At 43.6% G+C, this 18,109-nt stretch overlaps 1 protein-coding gene across 2 annotated transcripts in view; it reads right to left on the reverse strand.

Moving 5' to 3' along the window:
* VPS41 (VPS41 subunit of HOPS complex) overlaps positions 1-18,109 on the reverse strand; it is a 171,644-nt gene that overhangs the window by 67,316 nt on the left and 86,219 nt on the right. For both annotated transcript variants that reach the window (XM_019710243.3, XM_074340530.2), the window contains 3 exons: positions 11,703-11,822; positions 10,043-10,189; positions 2,688-2,754 (listed from right to left, as the gene is read on the reverse strand). In XM_019710243.3, the coding sequence (XP_019565802.1) occupies positions 2,688-2,754; positions 10,043-10,189; positions 11,703-11,822 (334 nt within the window). The remainder of the gene's footprint in view (positions 1-2,687; positions 2,755-10,042; positions 10,190-11,702; positions 11,823-18,109) is intronic.

An 18,109-nucleotide genomic window follows, 5' to 3' on the forward strand; every position in this document is an offset into this window, starting at 1 on the left:
ATACTGACTTACAAGGAAGAGTTACAAACATTCAGCTTCTAAGAAATGTACTCGTACAGCCACAGATACTTCTTGAATCTCAATGTTGTTTTCCCTTCATTTACTGAAGAATGGTGGATCACACCATTCAAGGCTAAAGTGAATTGTAATCCAGACCTAATATTTCTCTCCTCCTTCATCCTAGTCAAGGGCGCTTATCTAAACCACTTTACCTCCTGCTGTGGAAATGGTTCATATTATTAAAAGTTCACTCTCAAGAGGGGAAAAGATGGTACTTAACCACTAACTGTAGTAGTAAAACGTCAGTAATGTGGTATTGTCAGTACTCACACATGGTCTATTTCATATAAATTGTAGTACAGATGGACTACACTTTAAATAACTGGATCCCAGGCCCCAGGGCCACTACTGGGCCAGCTATGAGCAGTTACAAAGCTGGAATGGAAGTCTGTGTGGTGATAATAACCACCGTATTTCAGTGAGCACCTACTGTCCGCCACTGTGTTACAGATGTTACTTATGCCATGTCTAATTCTCACACCATCTGCAAAGATAGGTATTATCACCTCCATTTTACAGGTGAGAAAAGCCTGGCTCAGGAAGGTGAAGTAACGTTATCAATAAGATTGTATCCATTTTAATGCCATGGTAGCAAGATTTTAGTCAAGTTATGTACATCCCTAAGCTCCCACTGACTTAGGGACGAAGGAGAAGCACACTGCCTGCCCTTCAAAGGGCTGCTGTGAGAGTGAAGAGAACTAGTGCAGGTGAGGCATATAACGCAACGCCCCCACCCCACCTAGTATGTTAGCAACAAATACCAACTAGAGAGAAAATACCTGCTACATTTTTATGCCTCCCTGCAAATTTTTACATTCTTAAAAATTCCCAGAGTCCTTGTCTTTTTTCTTTAACTCATCTGTATTTAAAATATCCTAATACTTATCTCTGAGTACAATATGCATTGAGATGGTCAGAGGATTTTTTTCTGATGGCAAAGGGTAACAGAAAAGAGAATAGAGATAATGAAATAATTATCTTTCTCTTTTTATCGGTCTTCTCTATTATCTTGCTCCTCAGTTTTTCTCAGTAGCATTATACATCCTGCACACACTAGCTATTCTGTCCATACTCTGAGCAATCTGAACTATGTATTTATTTATCCTTCTAAGGCAAAAAGTTATTAAAACCCTATCACCAACTTCTGACCTCAAGTACAAAATATCCCAGGTTTAAACGCTGTAGCCATATTAGCCATGTGGGTAACATATGTCTTTCTTGGTTTTCAGAAATATATTCACATACAAATGATTTATCTGAGCTTCACTTTGTTATAATGACCCATCAAATTTATATTCTCCATCCATCATCCAAATGGGTAAATGAAATTTTCATCTGACTTATAATATGGCAAAATTTTTGTGACCACACAACTGTGTCTCCTATTGCTCTCAGTTCTACGTAATATAAAAACAGCTTTTACTATGTCTGTTTAATTGACAAAAGTCAATTTTCATTCTTTCTAACTTTTGCAGTTATAAAACTGAGTCATAGAAGTAGTAGTATGTCATATTCCTCCTGAACAGTTCTTTCCCTGAGTCACTGATTCATTCCACACAATATTATTTAATACTACTATGTGCCAGGTCCCTGAGATACAAACACTGAGCAAAAGCAGACCCAGTGTGTACACTAAAGGAGGTTATCATCTCGCAGAAGAGACAGGAAGGCATTGAATAATTACATGATCACTGCAACTGAAGCAAGTGCTAGAAAGGGGACTTCCATATTCCTGTCATGGAAGGACCGGGCCTGTGCAGGAAGGCTGGTGGGCGTGGCCTGTCCCAGAAGGTGGGTGGGCTTTCCCAGGGAAGCGGTACTTGAGCTGAGGTATGATTAAGGATGACTGAGGTTCAATGATGTGAAGATGCAAGAAGAGCATTCTATACAGATGGGAAGGAGAAGCACGGACAGGTGAAAGAAGGCCAGTGATGCTGCAGCCCAGAGAACAAGGAGAAGCTCAGCTGATGCTAGGAAGGCCGGTGAGGGCCAACACAGATGCAGGGGTGTCATTTTTATGCTAAGAACAATCGGAAGGGACTGAAGAATGGTGACGTGATCTGATCTGTATGTTGACTGCAGTGGGGAGACTGGACTGCAGTAATGCACAATGGAAGGAGATAAACCAGTTAGGAAGCTGCTGCGATGATCCACAAAAAGGATTATGGAAGTTTGGACCAGACCAGTGGTGACAAAAACTAATATTCAGAAGATACATGTTGACAACACTAGGTGTCGGTACTCTGATGTGAGCTGGGCAGGCAGTAAATTAACTCTTAAATTCCCACAAACAATACCTGAGGGACAGGTTTTCTTTTCTACATTTTATAAATAAGAATACTGAGGCATGTACAAGATTGTCCAAAATCCAGGTGGTAAACAGACCCAGAACCCAAACCCACGGTTATTCAACTTCAAAACCAACTAAAAAAGTATTGTGTAAAAATTAGAAATATAGTAAGGAAAACGGGAGTCTATAGTGAGGCTTCAAAGCTGAACACAAAAGCTTCTTGACCTATTTCATCAGGGTCCCAAGTGTAAGGCCTGAAGAAGAACATGGTCTCAGGTTTTTCCTTAACAAAATGGATTGATTCTCTCTGCAAGTTTTACATTTAGAGAAGGCATACCTATTTCAACATATCGACTTGGCAAGTCTCGCATCTCACTGGCGTGCCGCTCCTTCACTGAGCATATCTAGAAGATAAATTCACAGGGCATTTTATTCATTTGATGGGAAACTCTTCGTAACATTTCATTCAACATGATTCTTTTGTTAAATTAGCCATGAGGCAGTGAAGATGGAGTGCACACAATCTACCCAATGACTTAAATGATACAAATTAACTTCAGTAACACATAGCAATCATTACTTACATTTTTCAACATTCTTCTTTAATAAAGTCTTATTCAAGGGCAAAGAAATAAAGGAATCTACAATATAGTTCTAACACGTTTCCAATGACCCATTCTCGGCAGCTCTACCTAGGGACCACTTCTATCATCATCCAGATAAAGCTCTGGCAGAAGTACACATCCAGAAATGCCTGATGGCTAATTTGGGCAACATTCGTATTGGCTCTTATGTTTCTGATTACGTACTAGTACTTTAGTCCACTGTTGCTAAATAATACTTTGCAAAGCTGGTACATGCTCTTCCTCTTTTAAGTACATTAAAATTGATTTGTTATATAATTTAAAACATGTTGGTTAAACTACAGCCTGGCCCTGGCCTCTTTTTTTAAGGCCTGTAAGCTAAGAATAGTCTTTTTACTTTTAAAAGCTTGGGAGGGAAGGAGGAAGGAAGGAAGGAAGGAAGCAAGCAAGGAAAGGAGATGGAAGGAAAAAGAAAAATATTCAACAGAAACAGTATGTAACCTGAAAAGACTAATATGTTTAATGCCAGTCCTTTACAGAAAAAGTTTCCAATCCCTATTTTAAATTATACGTATACAGTTTGGATGTGTTTGTGTGTAGGTATTTATCACTCACACACATAACATAGAACACATAACATATATGTTAACCATGACTGTTTCATAATGATAAGATTATGGATATTTTCTATGCTACATTTTCTAACATAAATACATTCTATTTTGTAATAAGACAACAAAAAATTATGTAAGTTCAGCCATCAAGATAAGACTGAATCTAAAGTTAAATACTGATTGTACCCAACTGTTGTCAGAAATCAGGTTTCTTCCATTTTCTTTAGCTAGTATTTATTGTGTTCTTTTATGGCTGCTACCCTACATGTAGCTACAATATAGAAAACTCCAAAATAAAGAAAAACCCAAAGGAATAAAACAAGTACCAGTTACTGTCCCAGCAAAAATGAATACCACTAACAATCTTTTTAAATCTATTTTTATTAACCTAACAATTTACTACAAGTAATTGAGTACATTATTTAAATATTCTTCCACAATTCTTTAATGTCTTTATAGTATTTCATTACATGAGAGTCATATAATTTACTTAGTCCCCTTTTAGACGTTAGTTTTTTGCTTCTATCTATCTCTAACATAAGCAATAGTGCAATCAACATAGTAGGATATAAAACTTTTGGGCTTTTGTTTCCTCAGGATAAATTCCGAGAAGTAGAATGGATAGGTCAATGGGAATGTACACTCTTACAAGGTTTTGTTTGGTTTGTTTAATACACACACCCAAACTGCTGTCCAGCAACAGTGACCATGTGACAGTACCCACTTTCTCTGACACGCTTGATCCCGTGACTGTGGAAGTATAGGCATTTACTTAAAAGTGCCCAGCTATTTCCCCCTTGATTGCTTTGTCATTCGTCTCCCGTTCATCTCAATTTCCTGTTCCCCAACTTCCTTCTCCTTCTGTTAGACTTTGATCTAATGTTATTCACTCTGTCCACACTTGTTCGGGAAACTAACAGGCACTCTCCACAATGCCAAAGGAATACTGTTTTCACGAGCTAATAGAAGTATACAAGGAGCAGTGCTTCAAGGGTTTGAAGTGTGATAGTAGAATGTATGAATAAATGTGCGTGTGCATGTGTGTGCATGTATGGATACACATATACTGACTAGTGCTTCTGAGCAACTCTGGCACCATTCCTAAGTGAAGGATTTTGTAAAATCTTAGGAAGGTTAAGGCACACAATTAAATAAGGCATTTTAGTCAAGTGTGATGGAAGGACAGAGCAGGGGCATCTACTGGCAGGAAGGCAGGCTTCCTGGAGGAAGTGAACTTGTGCCATGTGACCTCACGTCTCTGGCCGTGCCACAACCTCTCTGCAGACAAGGACACCCGGCACTGGCAGTAGGGCCCAGGCTCTACCCTCCTCAGTTGTGTGGTCCGAACTATCACCCCTGTACCTGCGCCACAGATCGGGCAGCAGGTGTGAACAGTGAAGCTACTCTTAGCTCGCATCCTGCATAAGAGCAGATCGATGAATTCAGGAGCCCTGTGCACTGACAGGTAGGTTCTCAGCCACCAGCACTAGTTTGCTTAATCGAATTTCCTCCCCTTCTCCACTCACATACCTGGCAGGCATGTCAAGTGGACACAAACAAAACAACTACTGAATTTTCCCCTCTAAGCATTCTTCATCAGCAGTCTTTCCCATTTCAGTAAAAGGTATTTTTTTCCCTCAGGTTAAAAAAAAAAGGGGGACACCGTTGACTTCTCCCTTTTCCTTACATTCTACATCAAACCATGAACGAGACTGTGGGGGTCTACCCTCAAAATAGATCCTGTGGGGTCTACCCTCAAAATAGACCCAGAATCCAGTGATTCCGTACAGACCGCACCGGGTCTAGACACCTCCTTTGACTGAGGTAATGGAAGTAGCTTCCTAATCAGTGTCCACTCTTCCTGCACCTGTGCTGCTTAGCTCCGCGCAGCAACCAGAGTGACCTCCGCACAGTCCCAGTGAGGCCATTTAACTTGCTCAACGCCCTCTGCTGGCTTCCAGCTCACTCCAACACACCTACACATGGCTCTCTAGTGTCATCTTCTGTCCGTCTTCTCCACACCTGTTCCATCCACTCTGGCCATAATGGTTTCCTTTACGTTCCACAAAGACACGTCGACCACACTCTTGCCCCAAGGATTCTGCCCGGCTGCTCCCACTGCAGACACCCCTTGCCCACAGCTGCATGGCTTCCTCCCTCCACATCTCTGCCAGATGACACATTAGTTATGAAAGATGTCTTCCCTGGAACACCGTGTATTAAATGGCATCCACCCTCATCACCATTCCCCATTTTCCTGTTTATTCTCCTTAATATTCACCACCATCAACATGGTATATTTACTTACTTGTCCATTTTCCCTCACTAGAATGTAAATTTACCCCGAGGAGGGAATTCATCCATTTATTTATATTTGTATCTGCAACCCTAGAACACTGCCTGGCAACTGCAGGAACTTGGTAAATATTGTACGAATGAGAGGAAAAAAGGAAGGAAGGAAGGAAGGAAGGAAGAAGGGAAGGAAAAAGGAAGGAACAAAGAAAGGAAGGAGGAAAGAAAGAAACGGTTAGCTCGATCACACACTTCACTACGCTGTGGTGGTTGTTGCTCACCAATAAGACTGCTCTCTGTTGAAAAGAAAGATTATGTCCTCCATTCTCTTCCCTCCACAGAACGACAGTAAGATTCTCTACTGAGCAGCAGCTCAGCATATTACCAATTGAGTCTGAAGACAAGGGCTTTCCAAAATGAAACATCTGACATGAAAAATCATGAGTTGGACTGTAATCTGGGCACAAAATACATTAGTTCCTGTGGCTGCTGTAACAGATTCACCACAAACTTGGGGGTTTAAAACTTTAATACAACAGAAATGTATTCTTTCATAGTTCCATAGGCTAGAAGTCTGAAATCAGCGCTACTGGGCCAAGTCAAGGTGTGGGCAGGCCCACACTGCACTCCTCCCGGAAGCTCAGGGGAGAATCTAGAATCCGGCCTCCTCCGTCTCCCGGTGGCTGCCTGCGTTCATCGGCCACATCACTCCAATCTGCCTCCATGGTCACAATGTTCCCCCCATCTGTTGGGACACGTGTGACTGCATTTATGACCCAGATGACGCAGATGATCGCCCCACCTCAAGATCCTCAGTGAGTCACATCTTCTACCATATAATGTTTCCAGGTTGCAGGAACTAGGACTTGCTTTCTTTGGCGGCCAGGAAGGCCTAACCCCAAGCTGACTATGCTCGTTTTGGTAATAAGAGACACTGCATTAATGATTTTCATGCTTTCCTTTTCCAGAGAGGAGTAAATTTTAAGTATCCGGGTTTCTTTCTTGACATAATAATGACAGCTAATATTTAGTAAGCACAATATGTCAGATTCTGTGCTAACCTCTTCATGTGCATTACCTCATTTAATCCCCCACAAAACTTATGATGTGAGAGTGATTGGCACTCCCATTTTGGGGATGAGAAGACTAAGTCCTAGCATCACACAGAAAGTGAACAGAGAAGCTGGAATTGACCCCAAGTCTGTATGACTCCAAAGCCTGAGCTCTCTCATTAGACCACTGACATGATACCTTCTCACACCACTTTTACCTCAGCTAATTTTTAATTTATTTTGTTTAGGTTAAGCTATATATTTTCAAAAGGAAGTAAACCACTTTTGTCTCTGAAGTATCTAATGTAAGACAAGCTGTCATGCAGGGAGTCACAGAGGGTCTCTGGTCCTGCTCCCTGCATAAGCACATAGGACGTGGTGAGGCCAAAAAGGAACACCCACGGAGCCGTAGGTAGGGGAGTCATACCACTATAGTCTCGCTGGCGGCTGGGTTGGAGACACAGGAAGTAGGAACCACACTATCCGCTACTTGCTGTCCGCTTCTCTGCAATCTGCAATCCACACACTGCTGCTTGCTAGCTCAGCCACCATCTTCTTGCTAGCCCCCATTTGCTGCTAGCGTAGCCAAAGCAGTTATATTAGTGGCCAATGGCTCACTGGCTACAGCTGACGGCCAACTAGCCACAGCTGATGGCCATCCAATCACAGTTGATGGCCATTTACTACCTGAGCCAGCACCTGTCTATGTGAGGCCGAGAGCCTGGAAACTGCACTCCTGGCTCTGTCCCCACACTCCACCCCTACAGGGTCTCGCCTCACAAGTTGTGCGACAAGCGACTTCTGCGAGGTGCCCTGTGCGAGGAGCCTGGAGGTGAATGCAATATCCTGGACACAGCCAGGCTCTCTGGGCACAGCCAGGGTTTCTCAGGGCACCACCAGTACTTCTGGGCACAGCCAGACTTCCTGGGCTTCTTAGGGTACCACCTGTCTTCCCGGACACAGCCAGGGTTTCTCAGGGCACCACCAGTGCTTCTGGGCACAGCCAGACTTCCTGGGCTTCTTAGGGTACCACCAGTCTCTCCAGGCACAGCCAGGGTTTCTCAGGGCACTGCCACTCTCTCTGGGCACAGCCAGTCTTCCTGGGTTCAGCCAGGGTTCTCACAAATTCTCAACGGCGGCCAGTCAAGACACAAAAGCAAACATCCGCCAATTCTACTACATGGGGGTACGTTCCCAAGCAAACAATCAAGTGGTCCATTAAATTAGGGATGGAGCTGTCATGCGGGAGACCCTGCTCGCTGCGCCATTTTTCAGGCGGGGCAGCCTGCTGGGTCTCTGCTCCCGCTCCCCACACAAGAACGCAGGATATGGTGAGGCCAAAAAGGAACACCCACGGAGCCATAGGTAGGGGAGTCATACCACTATAGTCTCACTGGAGGCTGGGCCCACTGGACGCGCGACCTGCCTTCCGCCTTTCCGCCAACCAACCAACCGACGACTCTCCACTCTCTCGACTCTGTTCCTCCCCTCTCTTCCGCTCTGCTCGGCTCTTCGGCAATCCTCGGCCCTCCTCCGTAGCCGCAGCAGTTATACCAGGGGCCAATCAGCCAACCGGCCACAGCCGACGGCCATCCACCACCAGAGCCAGCACCCCTCCATGTGAGGCCGAGAGCCTGTAAACTAATCTCTGGGGCTCTGTCCCCACAGGAGCCCATTCTCCATAGTCCATAGTCATTCTCCAGGGCTGTGTGTTAGCCTCACAATGTGTGCCCTCTCCACAGGGCGAGGGCTCCAAGTCCTCCCCAACCTGGGGGTGAAGGACGACCTTGACCTCACCTTCATCTCCCACGGAGGACTCAGCAAGCGTTTCCTCCTGGGACTACAAGTCCTGCATCCAGGCTGCCTCAGCAAGCACTTCCCAGCCCACAGGGTCGCAATGACCTTCGCTTTCTCCAGCCTCTGCTGGTTGGAGAACCATCCACATCTTTCCACCCCTCCACGGGGTCCAGCTCTCCGGTAGCTACTCCTCCTGGTCTTCCTGAGAGTGAGTGTTCATATGCACAAATTGCTCCACTGCCCTTCGGGGAGCTTTGGCCGGCACCGTATGTACCCTGCTCGCTGCATCATTTGTCATGCAGGGAGTCATGTGGGGTCTCTGGTCCTGCTCCCCACATAAGAACGCAGGATATAATGAGGCAAAAGGAACACCAATGGAGCCATAGATAGGGGAGTCAAACCACTATGTCATACCACTCGCTGGCGGCTGGGTTGGAGACACAAGAAGCAGGCACCACACTATCCGCAACCTGCCATCCACTTCTCTCTGCCAATCAACCTCACTTGCTAGCTGCAGTAGTCCGCGCTTGCTAGCTCAGGCACCATCTTCTTGCTAGCCCCAATTTGCTGTTAGCGTAGCCACAGCATTTATATTTGTGGCCAGTGGCTCACTGGTTACAGCTGACGGCCAACTAGCCACAGCACCTGGCCATCTAATCACAGCTGATGGCCGTTTACTACCCGAGTGTGAGCACCTTTCTATGTGAGGCCGAGAGCCTGGAAACTGCACTCCTGGCTCTGTCCCCACACAAGCACTGCTACACAGTAAATAAATGTGAATGAGCTTTGGGCCTTTTGTAGAATAGCTACATTTCATTTACTCAGGCTTTAACCTAAAAGGCAGATAGTCATATGCCACAAAACAGTCCCAAATCTTACGGATAATAAGTTTAGGCCTCTGCTTCATCATATTACTATCAAGCAAGCAGGGTAATTTCATTTTATCCTTCTTTTTCTGCCATCATCTCTAATGAAGAAGGGTCAAAGCTAAGAGAAACAGAACAATAGAAAAAGGAAAACTTGATGAACGAACAAAACTAACCACATGTTCTATAAACAGCCAAGGCCAACTGGATGATGGGAAATTTAAAAAAAGCTTAAGAAAAAAAGGCAGCACCATTCTGAAAACAGCATATCTCACAATTTGTTTTGCATGGCACAGAAAAGAAAGGCTGTAGCTTAAAACTTACTCATCTGAAAAGAATTGAGCGTTAAATGTTATTGTCACATGACAATAATGTTTAGGTGAAAATATTTTGATTCCAAGAAGTCTTTCAAGAAACCATGTTCCTTTGGCCCATCCTCAGTGGATCCGTAACAACATGGACTTATTATAGAGACAAGCAAAAACACCTTGACAGATGCCCCCCAGCCGATGATCAGTGTCACACTGTCCTTCCAGCAGAGGCTGCAGGGATACATATCTGGGCGAAGACTTATGTCATCCCGGGGCACATTGGTGATTCTCTGCCTTGAGGTGATGTCGAAAATCTTCACACCCTGCAAAATAAAACAGCATTAAGCATCCTCTACTCAGGAGAAGAAAAGGAAAGGAAAATTTATTAACGGCCACCACTACGCGCACGACAACCAGCAGTGCCAAGCACTGTTGGTGTGTACTGAGCCCTCCTGGGAGCCTCGCCAAGGAAACCGCTCCTGCTCCACACAAACCCGTGAGAACCTGTCACACAGGCTCTCTGCTCCCGCTCCCCACATAAGAACGCAGGACATGATGAGGTCAAAAAGGAACACCCACGGAGCCATGGGTAGGGGGTTCACACCACTATATTCTCGCTGGCGGCTGGTTGGAGATACAGGAGCAAGAGCCACATGATGCACAATCTGCTGCCTGCTTCTCTGCCAACCAACCAACCTGCCCGCGTAGCCACGGCAGTTATATTAGTGGCTAATGGCTCACTGGTAACAGCTGATGGCCATCCAGCCACAGCAAATGACCATCTGATTACAGCTGATGGCCATCTAATAACCGAGCCAGCACCTTTCCACGTGACTCAAAGAGCCTGGAAAATGCACTCTGGGACTCTGTCCCCACAGAACCCCCACAAGAGAAACTTGTATACCTCTTTCCGGACAAAAGAGATTTTATTAGTGGATTGTACCAGCGGCTCAAATGCAACACAAATGTGAAATGAACAAATGTCAAACAACTGCATTTCCAAAATGACACTGATAAGTAACAGAAGTAACATTTCTAACTGTATCATTCCACTACAAAAATGAAGTTTGTTTTTGAGAAACACTTTGAAACTGAAAATCTACTGTGTAAAGAAAATGACAACTGACACTTAAAGTACTCAAATGGAAACACCAAGCAAGCAGCTAACAAAAAATAAACCAAGGGTCCACACGTTCGTTTACCTTTACTGTGACCCAGGAAAAGTGAGAAAGTCCTGAAGAGCAAGGTAGATTCTAGGAAATTTCTACCATTTAAAATGGAATAGAATGAATTTAGTAAGTTATACCTTGAAATTCCAAAAGATATGCGTTATCAAAAAGACAATTTTTAAAGTTTCTCCTTGCTCTAACTCAGATTGAGTAAAATTTAAGTAAGTGGACTACCAAAAATTATGACCTACTTTTTAAAAGGCAGCACTATTTTTTGCCTGTGATTACACTGGGAGTAAAAACGAAATCAGTAATATCCTGCACCTGTTTCATATCAATGCTACTTGCCCTTGGCTAATAGGCAAATGGTACTTTTCCCAGTGCAGCCCTTCAATTATTAAGATGCCTTTTCATTTTCTTGGCTATTCTCCATGCCTTGGGTTTCTTCCTCTGAAATAGAGTCCAGAATATGTTGGGAATGACACTATTATGAAAGCCAAGAGCAATCTAATTTCTTTAACCTTCCAGGTATGATACCAATCACCATTTGTATCTTGTAGAAACAACCACCGCAGCAAGTGGCACCTTCTCCCTTTGTAAGAGCCCTCTCGGTCCAGCCACTCTTTTGGCCCTAAAGAAGCACTGGGAAGACGGAGACGTGCTTTACCATGTTATTGGCCCAGGCAATCAGGTGGCCTCTCCACTTCACACTCCTTATGTGCCCTTCCCCTTCGTGCAGAACAGAAGACTTCCATCTGCTCATCCAAGACCGTTCGAACAGCAGCAACTAGGGACACACACCATAAAAACAGAACTTTAGCAGCTGAGAAGCATGTGTTAGCATCCTTCCTTACTATTTCTGCCTGTCTGTTGACCAAATGACAAGTTATGCTCAATATTTTTTATACAAACTTACAGTGGTACATAATTTGCATTTTGGAAAGAATTCCCACTACATTTTATCCTGCCCAGGACACTTGTTTAAATTTATTTCAGTGAGAAGTTACTATAAAGTCAAGCCACAAGATGGCACCAAAATACCAAAATTCATGGCGTATAATACCCATTAGTCAGTCAAAAGGTTTGTATCACAAAATGTTCTTCAACTGATTGCCTAGGAATTAATTTGTTTTACAAACCGGGAAATCAAAACTTCATACATTTTTCCACGTAAGTAAGATATCAGTTACCGATTAAACAACAATAGTTAGAAGCAGTCTGTTTTTTCTTCAACCCAAGAAAAATAATTTAACAATGATGTTTGAGCAGTAATCCATGTCATAAAATAAGAAATTTACTTTAGGATTAAACTTCTTTAAAAAGTTGAGGGTAGCTAGGGTCTTTAAAGAGAAGAAGCCATAATAAAAAATCTGCTGGATAAAATTTATTATTAAATATAATTCATCAAAACCTCTAAGACTGGTGACGATGTGGTTCTAGTAATTCATGTATTATTAAGGCTACAAGAATATACCTTTATCTTGATATAGCCAATTTAAGTCCTTTAATAAAAGACATTTATGCAATATGTAACTTAATATGTATAAGATATAATTTATACAATGTGTAAACTTAAAATATGTAACTTCAGACATGTAATACTGAACACGTTTACTGTTTAAAAGGAAATGCTGACAACAGATTCCATAACAGAATTTTTGAAATTCCTATCATCAGAGTCAATTTCTATTTATCTTACTATATTATGTGTCCCTTCCCACCCCAAACAAAGAGGGGAAAAATAGGTAATAGGACAAAGAGAGTAAATTCACATTTTACTTGTACTTTTTATATATCTTCAGGGGCACAATTAAAAGAAAACGAAAAACCTAGAATTAAACAGTGTCCATCTTCACACACACAAAAAGCAGAGTGTGGTCACTTTTAAACGCCAGAAGTATCTGCAGTCCTCCTATTCATGGAAAACGAAGGTGTCCTCACATAGCCCATAGAGGAGACTGGGGACAGGGCTTTGCCGACCTGGCCGGCAGGTAGAGGGGACAGGGCTTTGCCGACCTGGCCGGCAGGTAGAGGGGACAGGGCTTTGCCGACCTGGCCGGCAGGTAGAGGGGACAGGGCTTTGCCGACCTGGCCGGCAGGTAGAGGGGACAGGGCTTTGCCGACCTGGCCGGCAGGTAGAGGGGACAGGCCTTTGCCGACCTGGCCGGCAGGTAGAGGGGACAGGGCTTTGCCGACCTGGCCGGCAGGTAGAGGGGACAGGGCTTTGCCGACCTGGCCGGCAGGTAGAGGGGACAGGGCTTTGCCGACCTGGCCGGCAGGTAGAGGGGACAGGGCTTTGCCGACCTGGCCGGCAGGTAGAGGGGACAGGGCTTTGCCGACCTGGCCGGCAGGTAGAGGGGACAGGGCTTTGCCGACCTGGCCGGCAGGTAGAGGGGACAGGGCTTTGCCGACCTGGCCGGTAGGTAGAGGTAGGAGAGACACAGGGGATCCTCTACACTCTCAACGACCTTCTGACACACCAAGTCCTCTCTCAGCCCAGGTTCTAAGTAAGAAATCACTACCACCGTGTCGCCTGCCTCCAGTTAGAGATCCTTGGGTCCATCCTCTGTGATTCAGCCTCTCCTGAAGAGCCACGGAGGTCACGGAATGTGCTCAGTATTTTGTGACAGGATAGGTTTGAAATTAGGGAAAGGCGGAGAAAGCCTGAGACGACAGGTTCTGCTAACACACTCCACTAAAGATAGGTGGCTAAAAACAATTATGTTAAACATACGGAATTGATAAGATTGAAATGCTCGTCTACCATCTGTGGCCTGGATCAGATGGAGGTGACCCGCACAAGGCTGGGCGGGCTCCGTAACCCCTGCTGGAGGAGGGACGGTGGGTTGGCGGCCAGGAGCAAAGTCAGGTAGCACATGGCATCAAGTCCCTCTCCCTCACCACTTCCCACCACAGATGACTGACCCAGTATTAAAGGAAACAGTCTGTACCTGTGCTAGAAAAATTAAAGATGGCCCAAATTTTAAATTAAAAATTCTATTAAATACACTAGAAATAAGACCCCAGTGAAGGCCACAATTCAACTCACTACAAGAAAAAGCTTGCCTTGGGGAGTAGTTGGCTGGCCAGGATGCCCAACTACCCCCACACGCAGGGCAGTGGAGGCTGGAGGTGAGGGGAGTCACAGGGAAAATCGCTCACAGGGTCACACAGGCTTTGGTCAGCACTGGTAGCTGACACCTGAGTAGCCACTCCCATGGTCACTTGGCGACACAGTTTGGAAAACAAGCAGGCACGGGCAGTCAGGAGAGGTGCGCAGAACCTGCACACACCTCAGACTGCCTGAGCAAATACAGAAGCAGACTTTTAAAACAAGCACAGCACTTTCCTGCTGCACATTCTTCGGTAGCCATCTTTCCAACAGACAACTGTGTTCCAATTCAGGCAAAAACGAACACATAACACTTCCTTCTCCCAGCATTGTTTACAATAAAAGATTTGGACAAATTCTCACAAAATCTCTGAGAAATTCAGAGCAACTTCAACTCTGAATCCTGAATACAGACTTCTCCCAGTAAATATGCACTGACAACAACAACAACAAAACACTAGAGATATGGAAAAATTTAGTATTTGAAAACAACAGTACTTATCTAGGGGATAAGAGAAATGTCCCACTCCTGACTCCACAGCAATGAGACAGTCATATAACAGAGAACTTTAAAAATAATTTTTCTTGTTCTCCGGTGACAACAAAATTAAGCAAGAAATCAGTAACAAAGAACAAGAAAAAAACAAACAAAAATAACTGAAATAAAAAAAATAGATATTCTCTATCCTTGAGTGAACAAGGAAATCAGACTACAACCAGAGCATTCTGAAAATAAGAACACAAACACTACAAACTGAAACTTCAGGGGATGCAATCAAAACTGTAAATAAGGGAAAATCCACAGCTCTAAAACTTAATGATGAACAAAAACAGATGTGCTTATACTAGCTATATGACAAAAACAAAAATAATTTACTGAGGGATGTAAAACAAGACCTAAATAAACAGAAAGATATATTGTATTCCTGAATAATAAAACTCAAAATTCTCACTGAAGAGCTAACTTCCTATGTTAACCTATGATTTTCATGCAAGTCCAAAGAATATTTCAAAGGAATTATTTCTATAACTTCTAAAATGCTAAAATGCACTTGAAAATATGTGAGAATAACAGGAATTTTTTTTTAAACTAAACAATTTGGGGTATGTGTAGGGATTTGCCCTTCCAGACAGTAAAACATTTTATAAAATTAACACTCAAAGCAGTATAACAATGGTCCTAAAACTGACCGATGAGGGAAAAAGAACTGACAAAGATGAATGAAAATGAAGTCATACATTGGGGGGTGGTGTGTGCACGCGTGCGTGTGTGTGTCCGTGTGTGTGTGAGCGTGTCCATGTGTCTGTGTGTGAGCGTGCGCGTGTGCATGTGTGCGTCCGTGTGTCCATGTGTCTGTATGTGCGTAAGTGTGTGCGCATGCGCATGCATGAGTGTCCATGTGTGCGTGTGTCCATGTGTCTCTCTGTGTGCGTGTGCATGCATGTGTGTGCCTGTGTGTGTGCACGTGTCCATGTGTCTCTCTGTGAGCATGTGTGCGTGTGCATGCATGTGTCCGTGTGTGTGTGCGTCCATGTGTCTGTGTGTGAGCGTGTGTGCACACATGTATGTGTCTGTGTCCATGTGTCTCTGTGTGAGCATGTGTGTGTGCATGCGTGTCCATGTGTGTGCACATGTCCATGTGTTTCTTGTGTAAGCATGTGTGAGTGTGCATGCATGCGTGTGTCCATGCGTGTGTGCGTGCGTCCATGTGTCTGTGTGCGTGAGCGCGTGCACATGCATGCGTGTGTCCGTGTGTGTGCACGTGCGCGTGAACAGGGAGTAGGCCCCCTCAGACTACTGAGCAGTACTCCCACCATCTTTCGGGAGGATCCTTTGGCATTGTGGGCTCAAAGCTTTAGTAAGTCCACACTAAGAAATTTACACTAGTAGTAGTCACACAAGTAAGGAAAGACATATGTAAAGTTATTTATAACAGCCAGAAATGGATTAACAACTGGGGAATGACTGAGTAAAATGTGGTAGAGTCAGACATAGGAACATATGCCTCCATTTTTAAATGATTTTATATATGTACATCTATTAGCATAAAAAGACGTTCATGGCATATTAAATAAAAAGGCAGATTGCAAAACAGTACTAAATATGAAGAATTTTAAATAAAATATGAATGTGTATTCATATATAAAAATCTGAAGATATATCACAAAGTAATAATAATTAACTCTAGATGGTTGATTTCTTTTATTATTGCTATTTTATAATCATTCTGCATGAAACGTGAATTATTTTTATAATGTTAATACATATAGGGTGAAAAATCCATTCTCTTATTTTTACAATTGGGATAACTTAAGGGAATAGTTGAAAGAAAAACAATAAAACAATATAAAAAATTCACTGGAACTTGAAGGAATGTTTCAGGCATATTGAATAGGTATTGGAATTGATTCACATAAAGTGTAACTACTTTTTAAATAAAACATTAACTTCTGAAAATTATTAATAAAGTCTTGCTGCAATTGCAGCCAAAATACAAACTCACTGCCATTGCTCCTTTCTGTCAGGGCTGGTGCGCTTTCAGTTCTGGGAGGAGCTGAGGCAGGAGGACCCAGCTGCCCTTTGTCTCCTGCTCTAGCTCCAAAGAAAACTTCCAGCAGAGGGCAGGAGGAAAAGGAAAGACGTAAGAATTCTGAATTCAGTCCGCTTCATGGCTGAGTCCCAGTTTCCAGGTGCTACTAAAATAAACACTGTGTGTCCTGCTCTGACATGGAATAAAAGCAGCTTCTCCCTCAGTGATATGTTTACAGCACAGGAGGCACACGACATGCTGTGTGGGAGCTCAGAAAAATAGGGGGAGGCTAGTATGCTAACTTCTGTAAATGAAACGAATTTTAACTGATCACATTACAATTTTAGACAGGACTCGTGTTATTTCCTGATGCTTTCCCAATACTGGTTTCAATCACTTCACCTTTGTATTTTGTGGATGAAAAATAAGCAAAAAACACAAAACAAAATAAAACAAAACGCAAAAACAACTAAATAAATAGACTTACATACATTAGGAAGGTCATCGTTTAGAAGAATTCTTTCGTCAGTAAAATCATTTCCCCATAATTTCAAGTTCTATATACATTTTAGGGTCATGCTGGTTCTATCAGGGGATGACAAGTGCCACACTCTGTCTTGTTCACTGACATTCATGTCTGTACCTTGCGTCTCCCAGACTGAAAATGTGCTGGGGACAGACCACACCTCACACTTCACATAATAAATAGGCGATACTGAGCAGGCTTTCCCAGGTCTCCTAGTCTCATTCTTTCCTTCGTTGTCCGTATGCACAATGTGCTTGCTACAGGAGGAGCTATGCAATTCCTCAAACCCTCAGTTACTCAGCCCATCTGCAGGTAGTAATGCCCCGTGTGTCCCACACTGGAATCTGCCCTAATCTCAAAAATTTAAGGAAAGACCCCTGTGACTGTTCATGTAATTAATACACACCCTCGCTCTGAGAAAGGACTCACTCATACTAATCCCGTGTCCTACTCTTGAAATGCTGGTCTATTTCTCTTTCCTCAATGCCAGAGAATATAATTTGTGCACTGGTCAAAAATGTGAAAATGACTTTTAAGGTTAATCTTCCCCTATCAGTTAGGGAAATGCAGTTCCTTTATTTCAGGGACGCAGGTGGCCTCTCATGTGGCCTGAGTGGTGCCTGTGCCTGCAGAAGGCTCGGGCTGCCTCCGCAGCCTCTTCTCCCGGCCGCGTCACCCAGCCAGCTTCTCTCCTCCACGTCCGCTGCCTGGCCCCGGAAGCACTCGTTTCTGCCTTCCCTCTCCACTCCACTTTATGCTTTACTCATGAGTCCTACCTTCCAATCCACACATAGTATAAATCCTTAAATGTCAGCTAGCAGTCATGGAATCATTCCTGTTACTGTCCTTTGAAACTCCAAATAGGACTCTGCTGTCCATGCAGGATTCGACTGATAACACTTGGT

The sequence above is a fragment of the Rhinolophus sinicus genome, chromosome 4, assembly GCF_057876585.1.
Source record: "Rhinolophus sinicus isolate RSI-liver-muscle chromosome 4, RSI-T2T, whole genome shotgun sequence".
NCBI lineage: Eukaryota > Metazoa > Chordata > Mammalia > Chiroptera > Rhinolophidae > Rhinolophus > Rhinolophus sinicus.